The sequence below is a fragment of the Didymella exigua genome (assembly GCF_010094145.1).
Source record: "Didymella exigua CBS 183.55 unplaced genomic scaffold M421scaffold_10, whole genome shotgun sequence".
NCBI lineage: Eukaryota > Fungi > Ascomycota > Dothideomycetes > Pleosporales > Didymellaceae > Didymella > Didymella exigua.
Window position 1 is genome coordinate 104,342 of NW_022984784.1, and position 17,563 is coordinate 121,904.

Here is a 17,563-nt window from a genome sequence, read left to right on the forward strand (position 1 = left end):
CACATGCAAGCACCCGCCGAACCACACCACCGGCACCCAATACCTTCGCGCCAGCAATCCAAGTCCAGACACCACCTCACCTACTGCCACGATCCACTGTCACTCCCCACCGGCGTCTGTTCAAATCGACTACCACTTTCAAGGCAGCAAGTCCGTGGATCCGGTGACCGTGGCGGTACTACGGACGGTGCATCACACCGTGAGTGACTGTTGAGCGGTGTGACGAAAGCCTCGCTCCGCAGATGCCACGCTCATCTTGTGACGAGTGTCACACGATTTCTGGGATTCGCGATGTGTTCAGAGACAGGGGCGGTTGATTCGTAAGACTTCGTTGATTCATGCATGCTACCTATCGCCCACTACTCCTCCAATCCTCCATCGTCTTCGACTTAATTCTGTACCGACGTAACGACGGCTTTTGTGTATTAACCTAATATGCTCGAGATGCCATTAACTGCAGACCTTGCGGTCTATTCACCGTGAAGTCTTTGCTATGCTATGCTATGCTAGTGAACGAAAGAGAGGAGAGGAAACGAAACGAGATACTCGAAAGGGTATAATAGCGGTCATGATCTGTCAAGAAAAGAAAATGCTGCAAACTGAACATCAAAACGAGAAAATGTGCGAACACATTGGGCTCACATGCCGGCGCCGTTGACGGTGACTTCATAGCCCTCGTTCCTCGCCTTGAGCGCTTTGGCTAGCATCAGCTCGCGCATCCAGTCGATGCGCTCGTCACGCCCCTTGGTAGCAAAGTGATGCACCTTACCGTGGGGCATGACCCTCTTGGCCTCGCCAACGGTGGGGACGAGCTGGAACTCGAACGCCGACGGGTTGGCGAGGATTTCCTCCTTCTTGCTGGACGACAGTCTGAGCGCGCGGAGCTTTGCAGAGAGCTTGTTTGATGCGAGCGACGAGCATGCGACAGCGTAGTCGTCGACGTCGATGGTCTGCAGCGCGGACGAAGAAGGCAGCTCGTTAGGATGCATGGCCAGCATTGTGCCATTGAGGCGGAAGTGGTGGTCTTGCCACTCGTGACGCAGCATCTTGGTCTTGCGCTTCTTCATCCAACCGTGGTGGTTGATGCCCTTGTACTCGAAGCCACCCTTGCTTGGGAGCGGTGCAAGTCTGTCGCCAGCCTCTTGTATGCTGGCGAGCTCAGTCTCCCTGCTCGGCGACGAAGCGGGGCTGTTGTCGAAGAACTGTGTGCCACGGTAGGTGTCGTCGTCTGAGTGGGCACCGGTGGGTGTGAACACATGGTTCTCATTGAGCGCTGGCATGTTCAGCGATGGGCGGCGTCGCTCGCTGCGCGATCCGGCCCTCTGGATTTGGATCTTGTACTGCATGTTGGGTGGCACGGACTGGCTCGCGTCACGGGCTACAGGCTCGACGTGGACGGCCGTTACGGGCACGTCCATCATGGAGGCTGGTGTACCGAATCGGTAGATGCCGCCTGGTGTAACGGCCGTTTCGCAAGCGGGCGAAAAAGCGGTGTCTGGTGCGACGTACGAGCTTTGTGGTACGGGATGGCGTGGGTTACCTTGTGGCTGGGCAGACATGGAACGTGGTATAGTGAGCTTCGGAAGACTCCTGAGATTTGAATGTGGGGCGGGTGTCGTGTCTGGAGAGTACAGGACGGGGGTTGGGAGGGTGGCAGGATCGAATCTCATCGTGTGAGCAGACGTGGATGCTGAAAAAGCCGAGATTTGTGGGTAGTGCTGAGTTTGCGGTATTACAAGCTGCGGGCGGGGAGGGAACATGTCCAGCGGCGGCGTTGGCGGGGCCTCAATCGGTGTGGCAGTCGCAAAGGGGTGATCCATACCCTGGAGTGATAGGAAGTGTCGCACATGGTCCTGGGGATCGCGCTGCTCCAGCTTCTGGAGGTCTTGCAAGCTGAACTCTGGCAGCTGACCGGGGCCAAGAATATCAGAGGATGCCACCACGGAAGGGACGATTACTGATGGTGCTGCGTCGGAGATTGGACGATGTACGTTCTCGACAGCGCGCTGTGCGGTGTGGGCATTGCCTGGATCTCCAGCGATGAATATCTTGCCACCCTTTTCCGGAGAGATGGGGAACCCGTGCTCTTCTTGAAGCCTGGCTAGCTGGCGTTGTTGCTTCTTCCACTTCGCGCATCGCTCTCCCTTCGCACACACGTGGGGCTTGGGTAGTAGTTGCTCAATGGCCACGATCGATACGGACTCGGCAGGTGTGATCAAGTCGTCTCCAAAATTGCGTCGGCGTCGTCCACCACGGCCCTTGCTCTTCGATCTCTCCCTCGCCTCGGTACACGGGCGCTCAATGTCCTCGAATGGGGTGGGGATGGGCGCAGGAGCAATGGGAGAAGCCAAGCCATCTGCTGTGCGCAGGGAGTCGATCTGGTGCCACAGCTGATGCCTCTTGCCGAACGACTGAATCTCCAGCTCTTTCAGATCGTCAAACTGCAAGTCCAACAACACTGCGCCAGTGATATCGTGAGTAACGAACTTGTCGATCACATCGTCCTCAAATCCATTCTGATACATCCATGTCGCAACATCGCGCGAGCTCCAGGCGCGCACCTCGGCGTTGTCCAGATGCGCGACCGCAGACGCAATGTTGTTGTACTCATGTTGCGGAACAATGGTAGCCGGTGTGGGTTCTCTGGTCGACGACAAGAAACGGGAGGGCATATCCTTAGGAAGGAGAGGCGACATCTGCAGAGCGTAGTCGAAGTCATTTGAGGATACCGAGGCGCGGAAGAGATGCGGGCCTCGAGGTCCTTCGACAGCCTTTGGTAAATACCACTGAGCATACTGCGGTCTAACATCGTCTGCTGGTGTTCGTACTTCTTCAAAGGTTGAGATGGTAGTTTGGCTGCGTCTGTTGTCGCTCTGCCGTATGTCAGTGAGGCCCAGTGAGTGCGCAGTCCAAATCGGCCTACCGATGAGCCACTGTATTCCTCGAAGTCGCTGGAATCATCCTCAATATCGGTATATGCGACGCTTATCCCTGAGACTGGTCGCTCGAGCGAGGACCGCACTGTAAGGTGTGAGGAGAAGAGTGAGTCTCTGCTCTTCCCTCTTAAAGCCCTCTCGAACATCTCTACGCCCGATTCTAACGGGGTAATGGGTGTCATGGCCTGCTGCGAAGTCGTTAGTATTTCCTAATCGAGTGACTGGATCCAGTGTTTCCTATTTACCATAATCACGGTTTGCGCACTCAAACAAACGGTTGTCTGGCAGTCTAGCAGTGTATCCGGGCGGATGTCTCAAGCATGGCACGCGCACGGTGTCAGAACAACGTTGGGAAATCGGAAAAAGACCTTTCGGGTGGAGGGCGCTTGCAGGTGTTCTTGTAGACAGTGGCAGAGCGACCGTTAGACTGTGGATGCTGGTGGCTCGAATCTGTCACAGTCCTACTGTGCGGAGAGAGCACATCTACCGGGTTGTATCCTCCAGTGAGAGTTCCCGAGTCTAAGATAGACACGAAGCCTCCGCCAATCCGCGAGCGGACCTTTCCCGCCCGCATAATGGTCGATGTGAGGCCGGCGCTTGTACGACAGCGTTGAGAGGGCACGACAGCAACGCTATTCGTCGCTCTGCAGATGAGAGATGGAACTAAATGCACCCGATTAGGCCACACAAATGCCATTAATAACCTTCACCGCAGGTCACGCTGCACTAGACCAGGATCGAAAGGCTCCGCAGTGCGCACTGGATCAGGCTCGCTTCGGGACGACGGCAATGGGCGCACCGTCAACGGGACGTGCGCAAAAAGATTCGGCCAGAAGCGCCAGAGGCGATCATCGCGGACGCCGCTGCAAACACCAGATGCACTGCAGATCTGAGTTGGCCATGCTGTGTACGTACTACGCGTGCACTGTACGGTGCCTGCTTCGACACGTCGCACAGCCTCACGATGGTACGTATCCAGATGTACCTCCGGTCCGGAGCTACGCATCCTGTTTTCCTGTCGCATGAACAGCAGTGTTTGCCTGTCCAACGGTCAACTGACTCTGGCTTGGGCGGCGATGGTAGAAGCCCCCTGTCGGTGATGGCTCGGGCAGCAGGCGTTGTGGCTAGCCAGTGAGGTTGGGGGGAACGGTTGAGATGAATTACAGATTGCGGGACCCGGACGGGCTTGTCCGACAGGGGCCGTGGCTTGCAAAAGTGTGAATCGACAGCCTCATCTCAGCCACCTGCAATACGCGTTATTGGCAACAGCTCGTCACAGAATGTGCCGGGCTCAGCACAGGGCGCACGGCTGCCGACAAGCCGCGTGCGTTCACGTGCTCGGACGCACAGCAATCTCGTTATACGTCATCGGTCTTTTACTCGGTCCTCAGTCTGCCTCTGCTCAAATCCATCAAGAAGCCTCTTCGGAACACTTTACCCGCTGTGTAACGCGACAACTACGAGCGATAGCGGACGAAAGCGTTGACTCACTGCGATGCCAGCACATGGGACATAATGACTCCACCGCATCAATTTGCGACACTGACCGCTGCTTCTCCGGCCATGGGAGCTTCACCACTCCAGGGAGCAGCTGGTGACAGGTCGCGATGGGACCAGCTTCATGCCTTCAGCTAACGAAAGCGCGAGAATCCACCGTTATCTGCTCCCGTGACCGAGCATTCATGCGGGCTAAGATGACTCTTCTGCTCTCTGGCCGTCCGCTACCGCGAAGAGCCAGTTGAAGCGTGATTGAGCAAGACGAATGAGCTTGTAGAAGTGCTCTCTGGAGTTCACACTACAACTCGCTAAGGAAACTTGCGAACAGGGATAAGCCTGAGCCCACTTCGACGCTCCGCCAAGAGGACTGGGAAGGCTACTTTGCGGCTTTGCGCACCTTTTCGCGAGCATGGCGCCGACACAACGGTCGTCGTACCGTGCTCAACATTCAGAACTCGTCCAGACCTGCATCGCGCTCCGAACAATTATGCCGATGGCTCGTGGCTTACGTTTAGCTCTTCTGACTCAAGTCGTTACCCTGGAAGGAACCACGAGCTCCAGGTACTTTGCCGAAGATACAACGAGCGATCTCATCCTCCATCCGACGAGGCCCACTGAGTCCACAACCAGGCAAGGAATGAACAGGGCTCCCGAAGACCGGGATGGCGACCACGGGTTGGTGTGGATATCAGCATAAAGTCCACGCTGTCAGGTGAGCAAGTCTCACGCGTGCTCGAAGCTCGAGGGGTACATGTGTACTGGAGAGCCATTCGTGGACTATCAAGTATTGACTGTCACGGTCGGTAACCAATGGCATGCTGCAGGAGGCGTGTGTCTACCAAAGTGGAAAGTTACTCCATGCTCGCTGAGGCCCGACCACCGCTGGCCTAATTAGCAGTCTTTCCTCGACCTAATTAGGGGACTAAACATAGCGCGAAGCAGCCCCTGTCATGTGGCGGGCCCCACTGTGGGAGCTAGGCATTTGCACATGCTCATTGGCCAGACTAGAGAAAGCTTGTGAAGCAAAATCCAACTCCCACGCATGCATCTGCACCACTCAGCGCTCACTCCCGCGGGGAGACAGCCATCACGCCTTCGCTCTGTCGCTTCTGCATGTTGCGCCCATGCCAGTGTGCCGCGTCACACGAGAAACTTACAATTCGCGTAGCTCGGAAATGCGCACCAACCGACCTGCCCCCTTGGGTAGACCATGCTCTCTGTCTTCTCGTCGGTCTAGCTGCTCGGTCATTGAGTCCCGCAGTGGAAATGATCACGACAATTGCAAGGTCGAATTAGGCCAGCTCCAGTCTGCATGACCCCTCTCTTCTGCCCCAGCGTTCTGGCCGCAGGTTGCACGAACGAATAGCTTCGAGAAACAGCCGCATATTGCGGTGCCACGAGTCACCAACCACTTGTCGGTCGACAGCCGAAGCAGGAACCAACCTCATGCTGTCACGCTCCACGACATTGAACACGTTCATTCAACGCTCCACATGCAGCTCACATCTAGAGATCTGCACACACGGATCAGGTCACTAGTAACGTTCGGGCCGGCCAGTTATCGCAGCCGCTGCAAGTGTTCACGGATGCATTTCTGCCTGCCCCGCAAGAGGCTGGGGAGTGAACAGCCAGTAGACACGGACCTTGACCAGCATCCACGAAGCGGACCAGAACAATCTGCCTCTAGCCCCGACGAGGTCGGTTAACGTGCTCGACAAGCTCGCGAAAGCTTCGAACCGATCAGGTAGCCGTCAAGATATGCACCCCTCCTAAGCCTATTGCTGCAGTTGGTGTTAGCCCGGCGGGTAAGTAAGCCCCAAAATAGGTGCAATCTCGAAAGGCCCCAAATTTCGATACCTGGCTGCAGCGTGCGACTAGTCTGGCCAATCACCACACCGTACGACGTGCATGCTGGCGTTGATACCGTCATGCTGTTGGGCGGATCCTGTTGACCACCTGGCCGATAGCATGGGGTCTAGAAATAGATCGAGCAGCATTTGCTCACATTTGTGCCGTTCATGGTCGTCTTATGGTACATATATGCCTGTCCCTTCCCTCCAAGGTAAATCAGACAGCAGCATAATTTGGTTCTCTTTCTTTTCACACTGAAGTCCGCTGGTCGAACTTCGCCTACCTATCTTTAATTACGAGCAGCCGGCCGAGCCCTGCCATCCTGTCCCTTGCAAATCATCCCGTCGCGCGTTAGTCGTTATTGCCGCACTGTTTACTAGCTTTCTGTACCATTGCCCGGGGCTTTAGTACATACATCGCCATGTCGCCCTCCTCAACCCTCACATCGTCCGTCAAGCAACCTTCAACCATGGTTGGAACCACAGCTGCTGCCAATGCAGCAAAGCAAGCCGCCGCAAAGATGCACCGTCGGTCACGAACAGGTAGGGCGACGCTTCCAACAACGCTGCAGGGATCCGTCCCGCTTGAACGCTTAACTAACCACAGTTCGCAGGGTGCTTTACATGCCGTCTGCGACGGAAGAAGTGCGACGAGGGTAAGAACTCGTGTCGTGCCTGCAAACACCTTGGTCTCAAGTGCGAATACAAGAGGCCAGTGTGGTGGAGCAACAGCGAGCAGAGGAAGAACCAGAAGGAGGTCATCAAGAACATCATCAAGCTCACAAAGTTGAACGAGAAGACAACGCAAGGAGTCGCAACGAGCACCCACACGCCACCAAGCCTCTGCCACTCCATGCAGACAGCGGACTACTCTGACGGCATTGCTTGCACTCGCGCGCAATCAGTCGACTCGCAGAACTCATTGGACTACAACTTCAACACGGTGACACCGCCTGACTACTACAACGCGGCGATGCCACCGCCAATTTTCGCCCCAGTCTACCAGCATCCTGGTCAGTTTGCGCCTTACGAGATTGACATCAAGACCGAGAGCCAGATGTTCATCAATGACATTCCCACTCGCCGGGATTCCACCTTCTCCACCTTCAGCCACTACCAGACCCCGCCAGCCGTCGGTCAAGGGTACCCCACGGACAGCTGGATCCAGCAGGACTACTTCGAGAGCCACCGCGAGGCCTTCACCGAGGAGCCTCTCGACTTCAACGCGTTCGACTTTCCCAGCCACGGTGCTTTCAGCCCTTCGCATCAGCCCATGGTTCAAGTGGACGAGTGCGACCAGCACCTTCTCGCTCACTTTGTCGACAACGTCATGCACATGGTCTACCCAGTGCTCGAGGCTAACCAGCCTGGATCCGCCCGCGACAAAGTCATCCTGCCAGCGCTCGAGTCTAACAAGGCCTACCTGCACGCCTGCCTGAGCGTCTCCGCGCTCCACATGAAGACCACACAGGGGCTTCAGGGAGAGCAGATCGACAACGACATCTACAGGAACCGGTTCGCCGCTGTTCAGCAGCTCACAGACTCTCTGATGAGCGACCGCGACCACGCCGAGACGCTGGAGGCTACCCTCGGAATGGTCTTCTTCCCTTGCTCAGTCGGTCGATTCGACGATGCACTGGTTGACATTCCCTGGCACCAGCACTTCCAGGCCGTGCAGAGCCTTGTCCACAAGCTTGAGCTGCCCAACCAGCTTGTCGCCATGAGCGGACAGCAGCAGGCACAGCCCCCCTTCAACATGACGCTCGCGTCCTGGATCGACATCCTCGGCGCCACCATGTTGGGCAGGACACCGTCCTTTGCCGACACGTACCGCGAGAAGCTCATCGCCGACGCGCCCTCGGGCCTCGCCGAGCTCATGGGCTGCGAGGACCGCATCATGTACCTGATCTCGGAGATTGCCTGCCTCGACGCCCTGAAGCAGGAGGGCATGGACGACGTTCAGCTCTGCCAGCACATCCAGCTTCTCGGCGAGCAGATCAGCCTCACCGAGCCACCGGTCGGCTCGAATAACAGCGCCCTCTCGTCCACGGGCGAGATTCTCCCCAAGCAGCTCCGCAGGAACATGACGGCCGTCTACCGGCTGGCCGCCCGCATCTACCTGTGCAGCCTGGTGCCGGACTTTGACCGCACGCAGCCCATCAACGCCAACCTCGTCAGCGCGCTCAGCAAGGCCATGGACTACATCCCCGCTGGCGCCGAGGGCTTCGACCGCTCCCTCGTGTGGCCGCTGCTCGTCGCCGGCACAGTCTCCCTCCCCAACTCGTCCTTCCGCAAGATGTTCTCCGAGCGCACGACGCGCCTCGGCGACGCGTCCAACGCGGGCTCCTTCGGCAGGATGAAGGCGCTCCTGAGCGAGGTGTGGGCAGTCAACGACTACAACCTCTCCAAGGGCGTCAAGCAGAGCGTCCACTGGCGGGACACGATGCAGCAGAAGGGCTGGGATTTCCTGCTCATCTAAGCCGCCGCGCATCACCTTCTCGTCTGCACGCTGTCTTTGCAAAAGCACTTGCTTCTTCTCTGCATATATTTTCCCTTCTGCTCTATACCCACTTTCTGTTCTGCATGTTTTTTACCCGGCGCAATCAGACTCTGACGATACGGCTGCATACTCTGGGCTGGCAAAGGGGCCATTGGGAAGCTAGTGCAGCTCCCACTTTCTGTACAGTACTTGATAGGGGCTCCGTGCAGCTCGCGAAGAATCAAAAGCCAGCACTGCTGGCGTATCGCTCGATGCTCCTAAACGCCCTCCTTGTGTTCGTGATGTGATTGGCCACCCTCGACAAGCGCCGGTACGTTACGGTAACAGGTCTGGCCCCCTCCGCAGCCGTTTCTGACAGACGGAGCTAAATATAACTAACCAGCTGAGCTTGGCAGGAGCACCGCAGATCCATCGAGTCGGCTTGCGTTCGCAGCATCGAGACTCGGTGTTCCGCGCCCACGCCGTCCTGTACACGGTGCTGTCCTGTACACGGTCCCGTCCCGCGCTCTCACAAGCGCCCGCACACGTCCATGGCATCCCCGGCCGCCCAGCGCTCTCCGCCAGCGGACACGGCGCACAGCGATGCGGTGCAGAGCCCGCGCATCTCGGCCGCCAACGCGCTGGCCCGCTACGAGTACGACCCGACCCCCGGCGGCACCAAGATGCTGATGGTGGAGTGGACGGACGACGACGCCACGCGTGGCGTGCGCGGCGAGTGGCGCGTGTCGTGGCCCGGCTGCGAGCGCGTGCTGCCGGCGGCCGACCAGCAGCACGACGTGCACCGCATGTACTTCCTGCTTGCGGCGGGCAGCGCGGTGCCGACGCGCGTCACGCTCACGCATCGGCCGCAGGACGGCGACAGGGCGCCGGTGGTGTGGCATACGAATCCGCTGCCGGCGCTGTTCCCGCCGGAGCTGGGCGCGTCGGCGGGCAAGAAGGGCGTGCTGCACACGCTCTGGGCGAAGAAGAGGCTGCAGGTGCTGCAGCGCGAGATCAGCGCCGAGTCGGCCGACAACGCCGAGGGCGTCGGGCTGCTCATGGCCGTGCAAGAGCGGGAGTGGATCGAGCAGACGTTCGGCGTCAGCATTGCGCCGGCACCGGCATCGGCACCGGCATCGGCAAACGGCCCCGCGAGTCCCAGGCATCCCGCCGGAAGAGGCCGTCTGCTCGACCGGCTCGCGGGCCTCAAGCTCAGCACCGCGACCGGGGCTACGACCAGCGCCGGCGACGGCGACGGACCCTCCACCAACCCCCTCTCGCCCGACGGCTCCGACATCGCCATATCATCCTTCTCCTCGTTCGCGCTGCTAAAAGGCGAGACCCCATCCTCTCTCGCCGCAAAGCCCCCTCAACTAGCACAACCACAACCACAAACAACACAAACAACACAAACAGCACAAACAGCACAAACAGCACAACCAGCACAAACAACACAAACAACACAACCAGCACAGCCAACACAACCAACACAACCACCAGGCAAAGCCGCAGTCCCCATCCCCCCACCCCCACACCTCGCGCGCACCTCAGCCACGACATCACTAGACGCTCGCCTCTGTGCGGTTGAATTCGAATTCGAAGCGCGCGGCCCGCCGCCCGCCGCTGTTGGAGAGGAAGAGGACCACGACGATGATGGACTGTTCGCGAGCCCGATTGATCCGCGGAGTCCGGAGATGGGGCGGAGTCCTTTTTCGTTCTAGGCGCATGTGCGTGTGCGTGTGCGTGTGTGCGTTGGTAGCTGGAAGGTAGAGTAGATGCCATGAATGAACGAGCGAATAGACGACACAACATCGAAATAGTCGTAGATGGTGCTATCGCTAGCTAGCTATCTACCGCCTCTCCCTCGTACGATCTTTGTCCCGTCTCCGTCGCTCGCTGTCGTCGTCGCCGTCGTGAGGTCTCTCTCTCTCTCTTTCTCCTTCCCTGTCTCTCCCGCGATCCCGATCTCGGTCTCGGTCTCGGTCTTTCCCGCGTCGCCGTCTCTCGCCGTCTCGACTCCGACTTCGACTCCGGTCCCGTCGACTGCGCCGGTCCTTTGCGTCTTGGCTGCGGTGGCGATGGCGGGGCGCGGGGGAGCGCGGGCTTCTGCTGCGGTCGCGGCGTTTCTCGCGCCGCCTGTCGCTGTCGTGGTCGCCTCGCCGCCTATCGCTGTCGTAGTCTCGGCGTGTGTCGCGCTCTCGGTCACCAGCCTCCCTTCTGCGACGCTTCCGATCAGGTTCGTCGCCGTCGTCGTGCCGGCGCGCCTCGTCCGGCACACTGTCCTGACTCTCCAGCTTGCGCTTCAACGCCTCCTCGGTGATGACCTCGCCCGTTTTCTTGTTGCGCAGCGTCACCGGGTGGTATCCCGCGGGTGCGTCCTTCTGGCCCTTCTTCGGTCGCGCCTTGCTGTTGAACTCGCCCAGCTCGACGTCCTTGGCTGCATCCTCTTTGGCGCCGATGCCCAGTAGCGCCGGGCGGCGCTTGACCTCCTTGGGTGCTTTGGCGGGCGTGCCGGTCCGCGAGTCGCCGTCGCTGTCTTTCCAGCCCATGCCGCGCAGCATGGCGAGGCCGAAGCCTTCGATCGGCGTCGCTTCGTAGGCGTCGAGGTCCGGCTCCGACGGCGCGTCTTGCAGGTCGTTTGCGAGCGCCTGCTCGTCGGTGATGGCAGGCACGACGCGCTGCGTGTCGGTGCTCTTGCCGTTGAGCAGGTGCTCGAGCGCGGCCTTCTCGAGGCGTTGCGCGTCCGTCAGCGCCTCTCCATCTTGCCCCCGGGCGTCGACGTCCATTGTCTCTGCCTCTGCGGCGCCGCTGTCTTGCGCTTCGGCTTTTGCAGGAACAGTCAGCCCAAACACAACTTCCTTCTCCGGCTCCTCCATGACCACGTCCTCGCCGCTCTGCTTCGTGTGCGGCGCTTTCTGCAGCTGCCGCTTTCGCGCCTCCTCGCGCCAGTTGCGGTTCGGCAGCGAGGGAATAACGAGCGGGCCGTTTTTCTCCGGGGGCCCGTTGACGTCGATTGCGCCGCCTTGTGCCGCATCGAAGGCGGCGATTTCCTGCACTTTGTTGGTGTCTTCTGGCTCGTCGTCGCCGAGGAGTGCTTTCTTGGGCTTCGCAGGGTCCTTCAGGCCGCCTTTCAGACCGGCACCCTTGAGGCCCGGCTTCGTCTTCAGGCCGCCCAGCGACATTTTGAAGCCGCCCGCGGCCATGGCGGAGGATATCGCTCGGCGATTTGGTGGATTTGAAGTGCCAGGATATATCGGTGGGAGGGCTGGCTTGCGCGGTGTGAGGAATCAGCGAACTGCGAGTTTTGGCGTTGTTTTGATAAAGAAAGTTCGTCGCAACATCTCAGGCCATGACATCGATGCTTGGCAGGGTCCAGGCAGGCTAGCCATCACGTGTGGGGCTATTCAATTGCGACGACGAGTTTTGGAATCTAGTCTTCAGGCATGACAATGTCGAGATATGGATAGACGTGCACTCTTATAACCCCCGCCATGCTGCCATGCCCACGTCCAAAGTATAGTACAGGTATTGCAGTCGCCAACACGCCCATCCTCCACGCGTGGACGCTCGTGCCTTAGTCAAACTCCAGCTCGGCCAACACCAAAACAGACATATTCGACTTACTGGTGTTCAGAACCGCTCTTCCCTCACACAGACGCGTGCTGCACCGGCATAGCCAACCTGACATCGAAGATCAATCCATACACCTGGCCAGAAACGTACGACGCCTGGACCGCCGACTCCCTGCAGCAGAAGTCGACATGAGCAGTCTGCGTACGCTTCAGCAGATGCCTATCCGGAAGGAAAGTGATATCGACACTTTGTAATTAGCAGTCTGATGATGAATGTGGAACGAGTCTGACTCACATGTCGTCGCGGTACGTCCAGAACAGACGTTCCATCTCGTCTACGTCTGCGCCGGCGGCCAGGTTGGAGACGACGAGGCGACGCTGCAGCTTCGTCGCTTCTGCCTTGCGACGGTTCTCGACTTCAACGTGCATGACGCTGGCGATAGTCTTTTGGAGTGCTTCTTCCGTGTGAGCCACGGCGACTTCCTTTTTTTCTCTCTGCGCCTCGTCATTGTCCAGCAGTGGCGGTGTTCCATTCCCATCGGACGACGACCGTAATTTCTCGAGCCTGGCTCGAAGTGCACTGATTTCATCGTCTTCATCGTCTTCAAAGTCATCGCTCGCAGGCGATCGAAGTTCTTGGGGATCTGGCGCCGACAAGGTAAGAAGATCTGGTGCCGACAAGGTAAGAAGATCTGGCGCCGACAAGGTAAGAAGCTCCGCAAGCATTTCTCGTGGATCGTCGTAAGCAGCTGCAGCTGTCTGCGTCGAGCGGAGCGAACTGTCAAGGTCTGCAAGCATCCGCCTGAGTTCGTCACGGCCGTGAGTCGTATCATTGTCCTCTGCTTCGATGTCTTCATGTGTCTCAGTTGTCTTGGCAGACGCTCGAGATCTCTTCAGATGTTCCTCGTCGCAGTGAAGTCTCTTTTCCGTCTCGATACTCCCCGCTCCACCGCGAAGATGCGCAGTCGGCGGCACTGAATACTCATCCTCCTGCTCATCCGAGGAGAGAGCCATGGCCGAGTCTCCAGGGGACACGCCCGACTTGAGCCTCTTGTTCGCCTCGTCTGCCTCTTCTGACAAGTGACGTTTGCGCTCCATCTCCAGGTCGCGGGCATCCTGCGCCTCCATCTCGGCGACCAGATGCTGGAACAACTCCTCTTCCAGCCGCAGCAGCTCCGCCTCTTCATCCTTGGGGTCCCTAAACTGCGCTTCGTAGTTGGTCGCGACTAGGAAGTCGTCGCGGGCTCTTCGAGCCCAGGCTTTTGCCCTCATGCGCAGAGGGACCCTCCTCCCCTCCTCCCAGCGCCGCAGTCTCTCCTCGTAGTCTTCCTGCTCCATGTCCTCCTCCTCCTTCAACAGCAGCTCTTCGAACTCATCGATTTCCCGCTCCCTGATGATCACCCGCTCGTCCTCGGGGACGGCCTCCTCCTCCGCTTCCAGGCGCTTGCGTAGCACCTCCTTCGCCTCGTTGAGCCGGGCGAGGTTGGTGCGAGCGAGGAGGAACCTGATCATCTCCTCCCGCGCTGGGTCCTCTGGGCCGCTGCTAACGACCGTCTGCTCGAAGCCCTTGCGCTCCTGGCGTATAGCGTCTGCCTTCTCCCACTGTTGCAGACGAGACGTGTGGTACGGGTCGGTATTCTCTGCATCGTCTCCACCGCCGCGTAGACACACGGCCACTGGCGTCAGCTGCCCCCGGCCCAGCTCAACTCGTCGCGCGGGCGCCGTGGGCTTCTTTGGAGGTCTCTTCACATGCTCATCGCGCACTCGGGAGGCTCTGGCGAGTGTGTCCGAGATGCTAGCAAGCTGTCTGTCCAACAGGCCTTTTGACGCGGCCTCGCTAGCGCCTCTCCTATGATCCATGGCGTGCTGGAGGAGGATGAAGCTGTCAGCAGCTGAGAGAAGTGAGGGAAGGCTGCGTGGGATGGTGTCGCGTGGGCTACTTTCTTAGCGATAGAGGTGGTGCACATACGGCGAGCTTGGGAGCAGAACGAGGCTGCGGAGGATGCTATCTGTTGTTGTTTGAGAGGGGAGGGTGCGAGACTGTTGGCAAACGGTGTCCTATTCTTGGGAGTGGTGCAAACGCAGCTTCCCTCCGCGACGAAGACGAAGACGAACCGAGTGGACTTGTGACGAATTGAAACACGAACTACCTCCCTACCGCGCCACCATGCACACACACAGCTGCACACGCGCTTGTTCCCCAACCCCGGCCTCAATTCTTCTTCTTGCCCGCAATCTTGCGCTCCTCTTCCTTGCGCTCAAACTCCTCAATCTCGTTCTCCTCAGCGCGCTTCGCATACCACTGCCCAGCCTGCAGAACCAGCACACCAACAAGGACAAGCGCGAGAATAGTATTACTCGCGGCAAAAACCCTCAGCGTATCCTCTCTAGAGATATAATCGCCCTCGCCCTGATCGAGCTTAGCCTGCTCCGGCGACACATTCCCATAGATCCCCGCGGTGACAACGCGAAACCCCTTTACGATATTCGTCAAATACACCGTGATGCCAGCCATGTACAGCACGAGGCTAGCGCCATCGAACAGCATATTACTCTCGCTGGCCTTGAACAGCTTGATCAGGAAGCCCAGGATGCCCGTGCCGATGACCATGTTGAGGATGCGGCTGATGATGGGCGGCGACGCGTACAGGAACTTGATGTGCTCCTCGAGGATGGAAAAGTACGCTTCGCGGTCGTCTGGCACCGCCCAGAGCGCGTTGTAGTCGTAGGGGAGTGAGGCGAAGAGGATGCCCAGGAAGAAACATGTCGCTGCCATTCTGTCAGTACCGTGTCTCTGCGAGTGTGCGCGGCGCATCGCGTGTGGGGTACACATACGTCCGATGACGAGGAACTGTGCGAAGGGGTTGCCGGCCATTGTAGCTATTGTTCAGCAGGAGAGCGTTGTCGCAGAGCAGTGCGCTCGTGAATAACCAGGTAGGTAAATAGAATTATCGAGCAATGGTGTTCTGGGAGAGGACGCGGGACACCCCGTGGCTTATCGTTTGCGGCTCCAAGACCGCAGACCAACTAAAAGCGGCTGGTAACGGGCCTATCTGCGAAATCGTCGCGGGACTCGATCTCACCTGGGTTGCGAACAGAGCACAGTGATTATGGTAATTGCAAGCAACGATGCTGCGCGGAAACCAAGCTGCGTCTATCCCGGCATGGCGGGACACCCTGTTTGGCGGCACGCTTTTCTTTCTGGACCTTTGGCTTTAAGCCCACGCAAGTGCACAAACTCAAGCTTAACAAAATTTGTTCTTAATATGCTGTTCTTTGAGTGTAACGTAGTTCACAAGCGAGCGGTCCAACCCAAGCGAGCGGTCCATCCCAACCATGATAGCCTAATAACTACTTTGCATTACAATGCCATCCCAACGCAACGTGCAATTAACCTATACTAAAGGGACCTTACAGCTTGCTATCTAAGCTACAATTAAAGATTGCGACGAGAGCGAAAGACGCGCTATTGCAGCCTTCAGCGTACCTCAAACTACTGTCCGCCAACAACGCCAAGGAGCCCTCTCTTAACGCGATCGCGACCCCAATTCAAAGAAGCTGAGCAAACTGGAGGAGGAGGCCCTTGTACAACGTATACTTGAGCTTGACACAAGAGGAATACCTGCTACAAAGGCTATGGTGCGAGATATGGCCAATGATCTGCTTGCTGAGCGCGGTGGAGAGCCTGTTGGCAAGCACTGGGTAGACAACTTCAAGACGCGTACGCCTGAGATCAAGCTTCGAAGGAGCCGTCCATATGATCGCCAGCGAGCCCTTAACGAAGATGCACGCGTTATAACACCCTGGTTTGAGCTAGTTGCCAACACAAAGGCCAAGTACGGCATCACAGACGAAGACATGTACAACTTTGACGAGACAGGCTTCATGATGGGGGTTATCTATAGCCAGATGGTCTTTACAGGCTCTGAGAAGCGTAGCACAAAGAGCCTGCAGCTAGGGAACTGTGGTTGGGTCACCAATATACAAGGAGTCAACGCTAAAGGATGGGCTATCCCACCCTTCCTTATCCTCCCTGGCAAGGTCCTTATTACCTCATGGTTTCACAATCTACCTCAGGATTAGGTAATTAAGGTTAGTCCTAATGGCTGGACGTTAAATGAGCTTGGTATTGCCTGGCTGAAGCACTTCAATACCCATACAAAAGACCGGAAGGTGGGTGCACACAGGCTGCTGATTGTGGACGGCCATAAGAGCCACAGCTCACATGAGTTCCACAAACACTGTGAGGAAGAGAAGATTATTATTCTCTGTATGCCTGCTCACTCGTCGCACCTGCTGCAGCCACTTGATGTGGGTTGCTTTTCGCCTTTGAAGCGGGCATATAGTGATGAGATCAGTGGCTTGGCACAGTACGGCTCTAAGCAGATTAAGAAGGAGGCTTTCCTACCAGCCTTCAAAGCAGCTTTTAAGAGGTTAATCACGAAGGAGAATATCTGTGCAGGCTTTAGGGGCGCTAGACTAGTTCCACACAACCCAGAGGTAGTAATATCAAAGCTTGATGTGGTCCTTCGTACGCTAACTCCACCAAAGCTAGAGGACACCCCATAGGAATCAAAAACTCTAAGCAACCTCCGTGAGATAGAGGCTCAGTCAACGCTGGTTTGTGAGCGTGTACGACTGCACAGAGATTCCCCAGTTTCTCCTCTGCTTAGAGCAGTTAAGCAGCTGAACAAGGGCATTGCACGGATAGGGCATGATAGCGTGTTAATGCAACAGGAAATAGCAGGGCTTCGCAAGGCAGTAGAGATAGCAACAGAGGTTAGAGGTCGAAAGAGGAAGTATATTCGGGCAGCAGAGAGTCTCACAGTAGGTGAGGTAGCTGATTTAATAGCTGAAAGGGAGGGTAGTGGGCAGCAGGGGGGCGGAGAGCCTGCAAAGAAGGTGCACACACAGAGGCGTTGCGGACGTTGTGGAGAGACTGGCCACAACGCTCGCACCTGTGCAGTTGAAATTGTAGATGCATCTGATAGCGACGAGTCTAAATAGTATCTCTATCACCTGCAAATTGCAGTAAGTGGTGGTGGTGTTGCAGCATATGCATTGCAATCATCTTAACTCTGTTAGGTGGACCACTCGCTTGGGTTGGACCGCTCGCTTGTGAACTACGTTATGTGTATTAGCCTCCGACCAAGGAGAGCGCGGTGTTGGACGTGCTGTCGACTGTTCTATTGTTGGTGCCTACCAACCCTTTGCTAGTAACCCCCCCCC

General features: G+C 57.6%; 9 protein-coding genes across 9 annotated transcripts; 4 read left to right on the forward strand and 5 right to left on the reverse strand.

Moving 5' to 3' along the window:
• Positions 1–313: 313 nt before the first annotated feature.
• Positions 314–3,471, reverse strand: M421DRAFT_419336 (SAM and PH domain-containing protein). The gene is made up of 3 exons (XM_033592078.1): positions 3,182–3,471; positions 2,924–3,124; positions 314–2,873 (listed from the first exon to the last, which is right to left on the reverse strand). Exons 1-3 carry the CDS (start codon positions 3,182–3,184, stop codon positions 639–641), a joined length of 2,439 nt encoding a protein of 812 aa, XP_033449791.1. The 5' UTR covers positions 3,185–3,471; the 3' UTR covers positions 314–638.
• Positions 3,472–5,256: 1,785 nt separating this feature from the next.
• M421DRAFT_123494 (uncharacterized protein) lies at positions 5,257–5,942 on the forward strand. The gene has a single exon (XM_033587310.1). It carries the CDS (start codon positions 5,384–5,386, stop codon positions 5,747–5,749), a length of 366 nt encoding a protein of 121 aa, XP_033449792.1. The 5' UTR covers positions 5,257–5,383; the 3' UTR covers positions 5,750–5,942.
• An 811-nt stretch (positions 5,943–6,753) lies between these two features.
• On the forward strand, positions 6,754–8,762 carry M421DRAFT_60300 (transcriptional regulatory protein pro1; the record flags this gene model as incomplete). Its single annotated transcript, XM_033595778.1, has 2 exons — positions 6,754–6,826; positions 6,898–8,762. The coding sequence occupies 2 exons, from the start codon at positions 6,754–6,756 to the stop codon at positions 8,760–8,762; spliced, it is 1,938 nt and encodes a 645-aa protein (XP_033449793.1).
• Positions 8,763–9,313: 551 nt separating this feature from the next.
• Positions 9,314–10,483, forward strand: M421DRAFT_60127 (uncharacterized protein; the record flags this gene model as incomplete). Its single annotated transcript, XM_033595748.1, has 2 exons — positions 9,314–10,273; positions 10,397–10,483. 2 exons carry the CDS (start codon positions 9,314–9,316, stop codon positions 10,481–10,483), a joined length of 1,047 nt encoding a protein of 348 aa, XP_033449794.1.
• Positions 10,484–10,543: 60 nt separating this feature from the next.
• On the reverse strand, positions 10,544–12,295 carry M421DRAFT_123537 (uncharacterized protein). The gene is made up of 2 exons (XM_033587311.1): positions 10,765–12,295; positions 10,544–10,675 (listed from the first exon to the last, which is right to left on the reverse strand). Exons 1-2 carry the CDS (start codon positions 11,963–11,965, stop codon positions 10,605–10,607), a joined length of 1,272 nt encoding a protein of 423 aa, XP_033449795.1. The 5' UTR covers positions 11,966–12,295; the 3' UTR covers positions 10,544–10,604.
• Positions 12,296–12,433: 138 nt separating this feature from the next.
• M421DRAFT_31736 (uncharacterized protein) lies at positions 12,434–12,856 on the reverse strand (the record flags this gene model as incomplete). Its single annotated transcript, XM_033589263.1, has 2 exons — positions 12,434–12,581; positions 12,645–12,856. Coding segments are annotated over 2 exons (360 nt in total), but the record flags the coding sequence as incomplete, so codon positions are not given.
• A 1,690-nt stretch (positions 12,857–14,546) lies between these two features.
• Positions 14,547–15,209, reverse strand: M421DRAFT_4018 (Shr3 amino acid permease chaperone; the record flags this gene model as incomplete). The annotated part of the gene is made up of 2 exons (XM_033590227.1): positions 14,547–15,103; positions 15,170–15,209. 2 exons carry the CDS (start codon positions 15,207–15,209, stop codon positions 14,547–14,549), a joined length of 597 nt encoding a protein of 198 aa, XP_033449797.1.
• A 1,351-nt stretch (positions 15,210–16,560) lies between these two features.
• M421DRAFT_123576 (uncharacterized protein) lies at positions 16,561–16,983 on the forward strand. Its single transcript, XM_033587312.1, has 2 exons — positions 16,561–16,834; positions 16,886–16,983. The coding sequence occupies exons 1-2, from the start codon at positions 16,607–16,609 to the stop codon at positions 16,901–16,903; spliced, it is 246 nt and encodes an 81-aa protein (XP_033449798.1). The 5' UTR covers positions 16,561–16,606; the 3' UTR covers positions 16,904–16,983.
• Positions 16,984–17,122: 139 nt separating this feature from the next.
• On the reverse strand, positions 17,123–17,561 carry M421DRAFT_419342 (uncharacterized protein). Its single transcript, XM_033592079.1, has one exon. It carries the CDS (start codon positions 17,316–17,318, stop codon positions 17,157–17,159), a length of 162 nt encoding a protein of 53 aa, XP_033449799.1. The 5' UTR covers positions 17,319–17,561; the 3' UTR covers positions 17,123–17,156.
• Between the last annotated feature and the right edge of the window lie 2 nt (positions 17,562–17,563).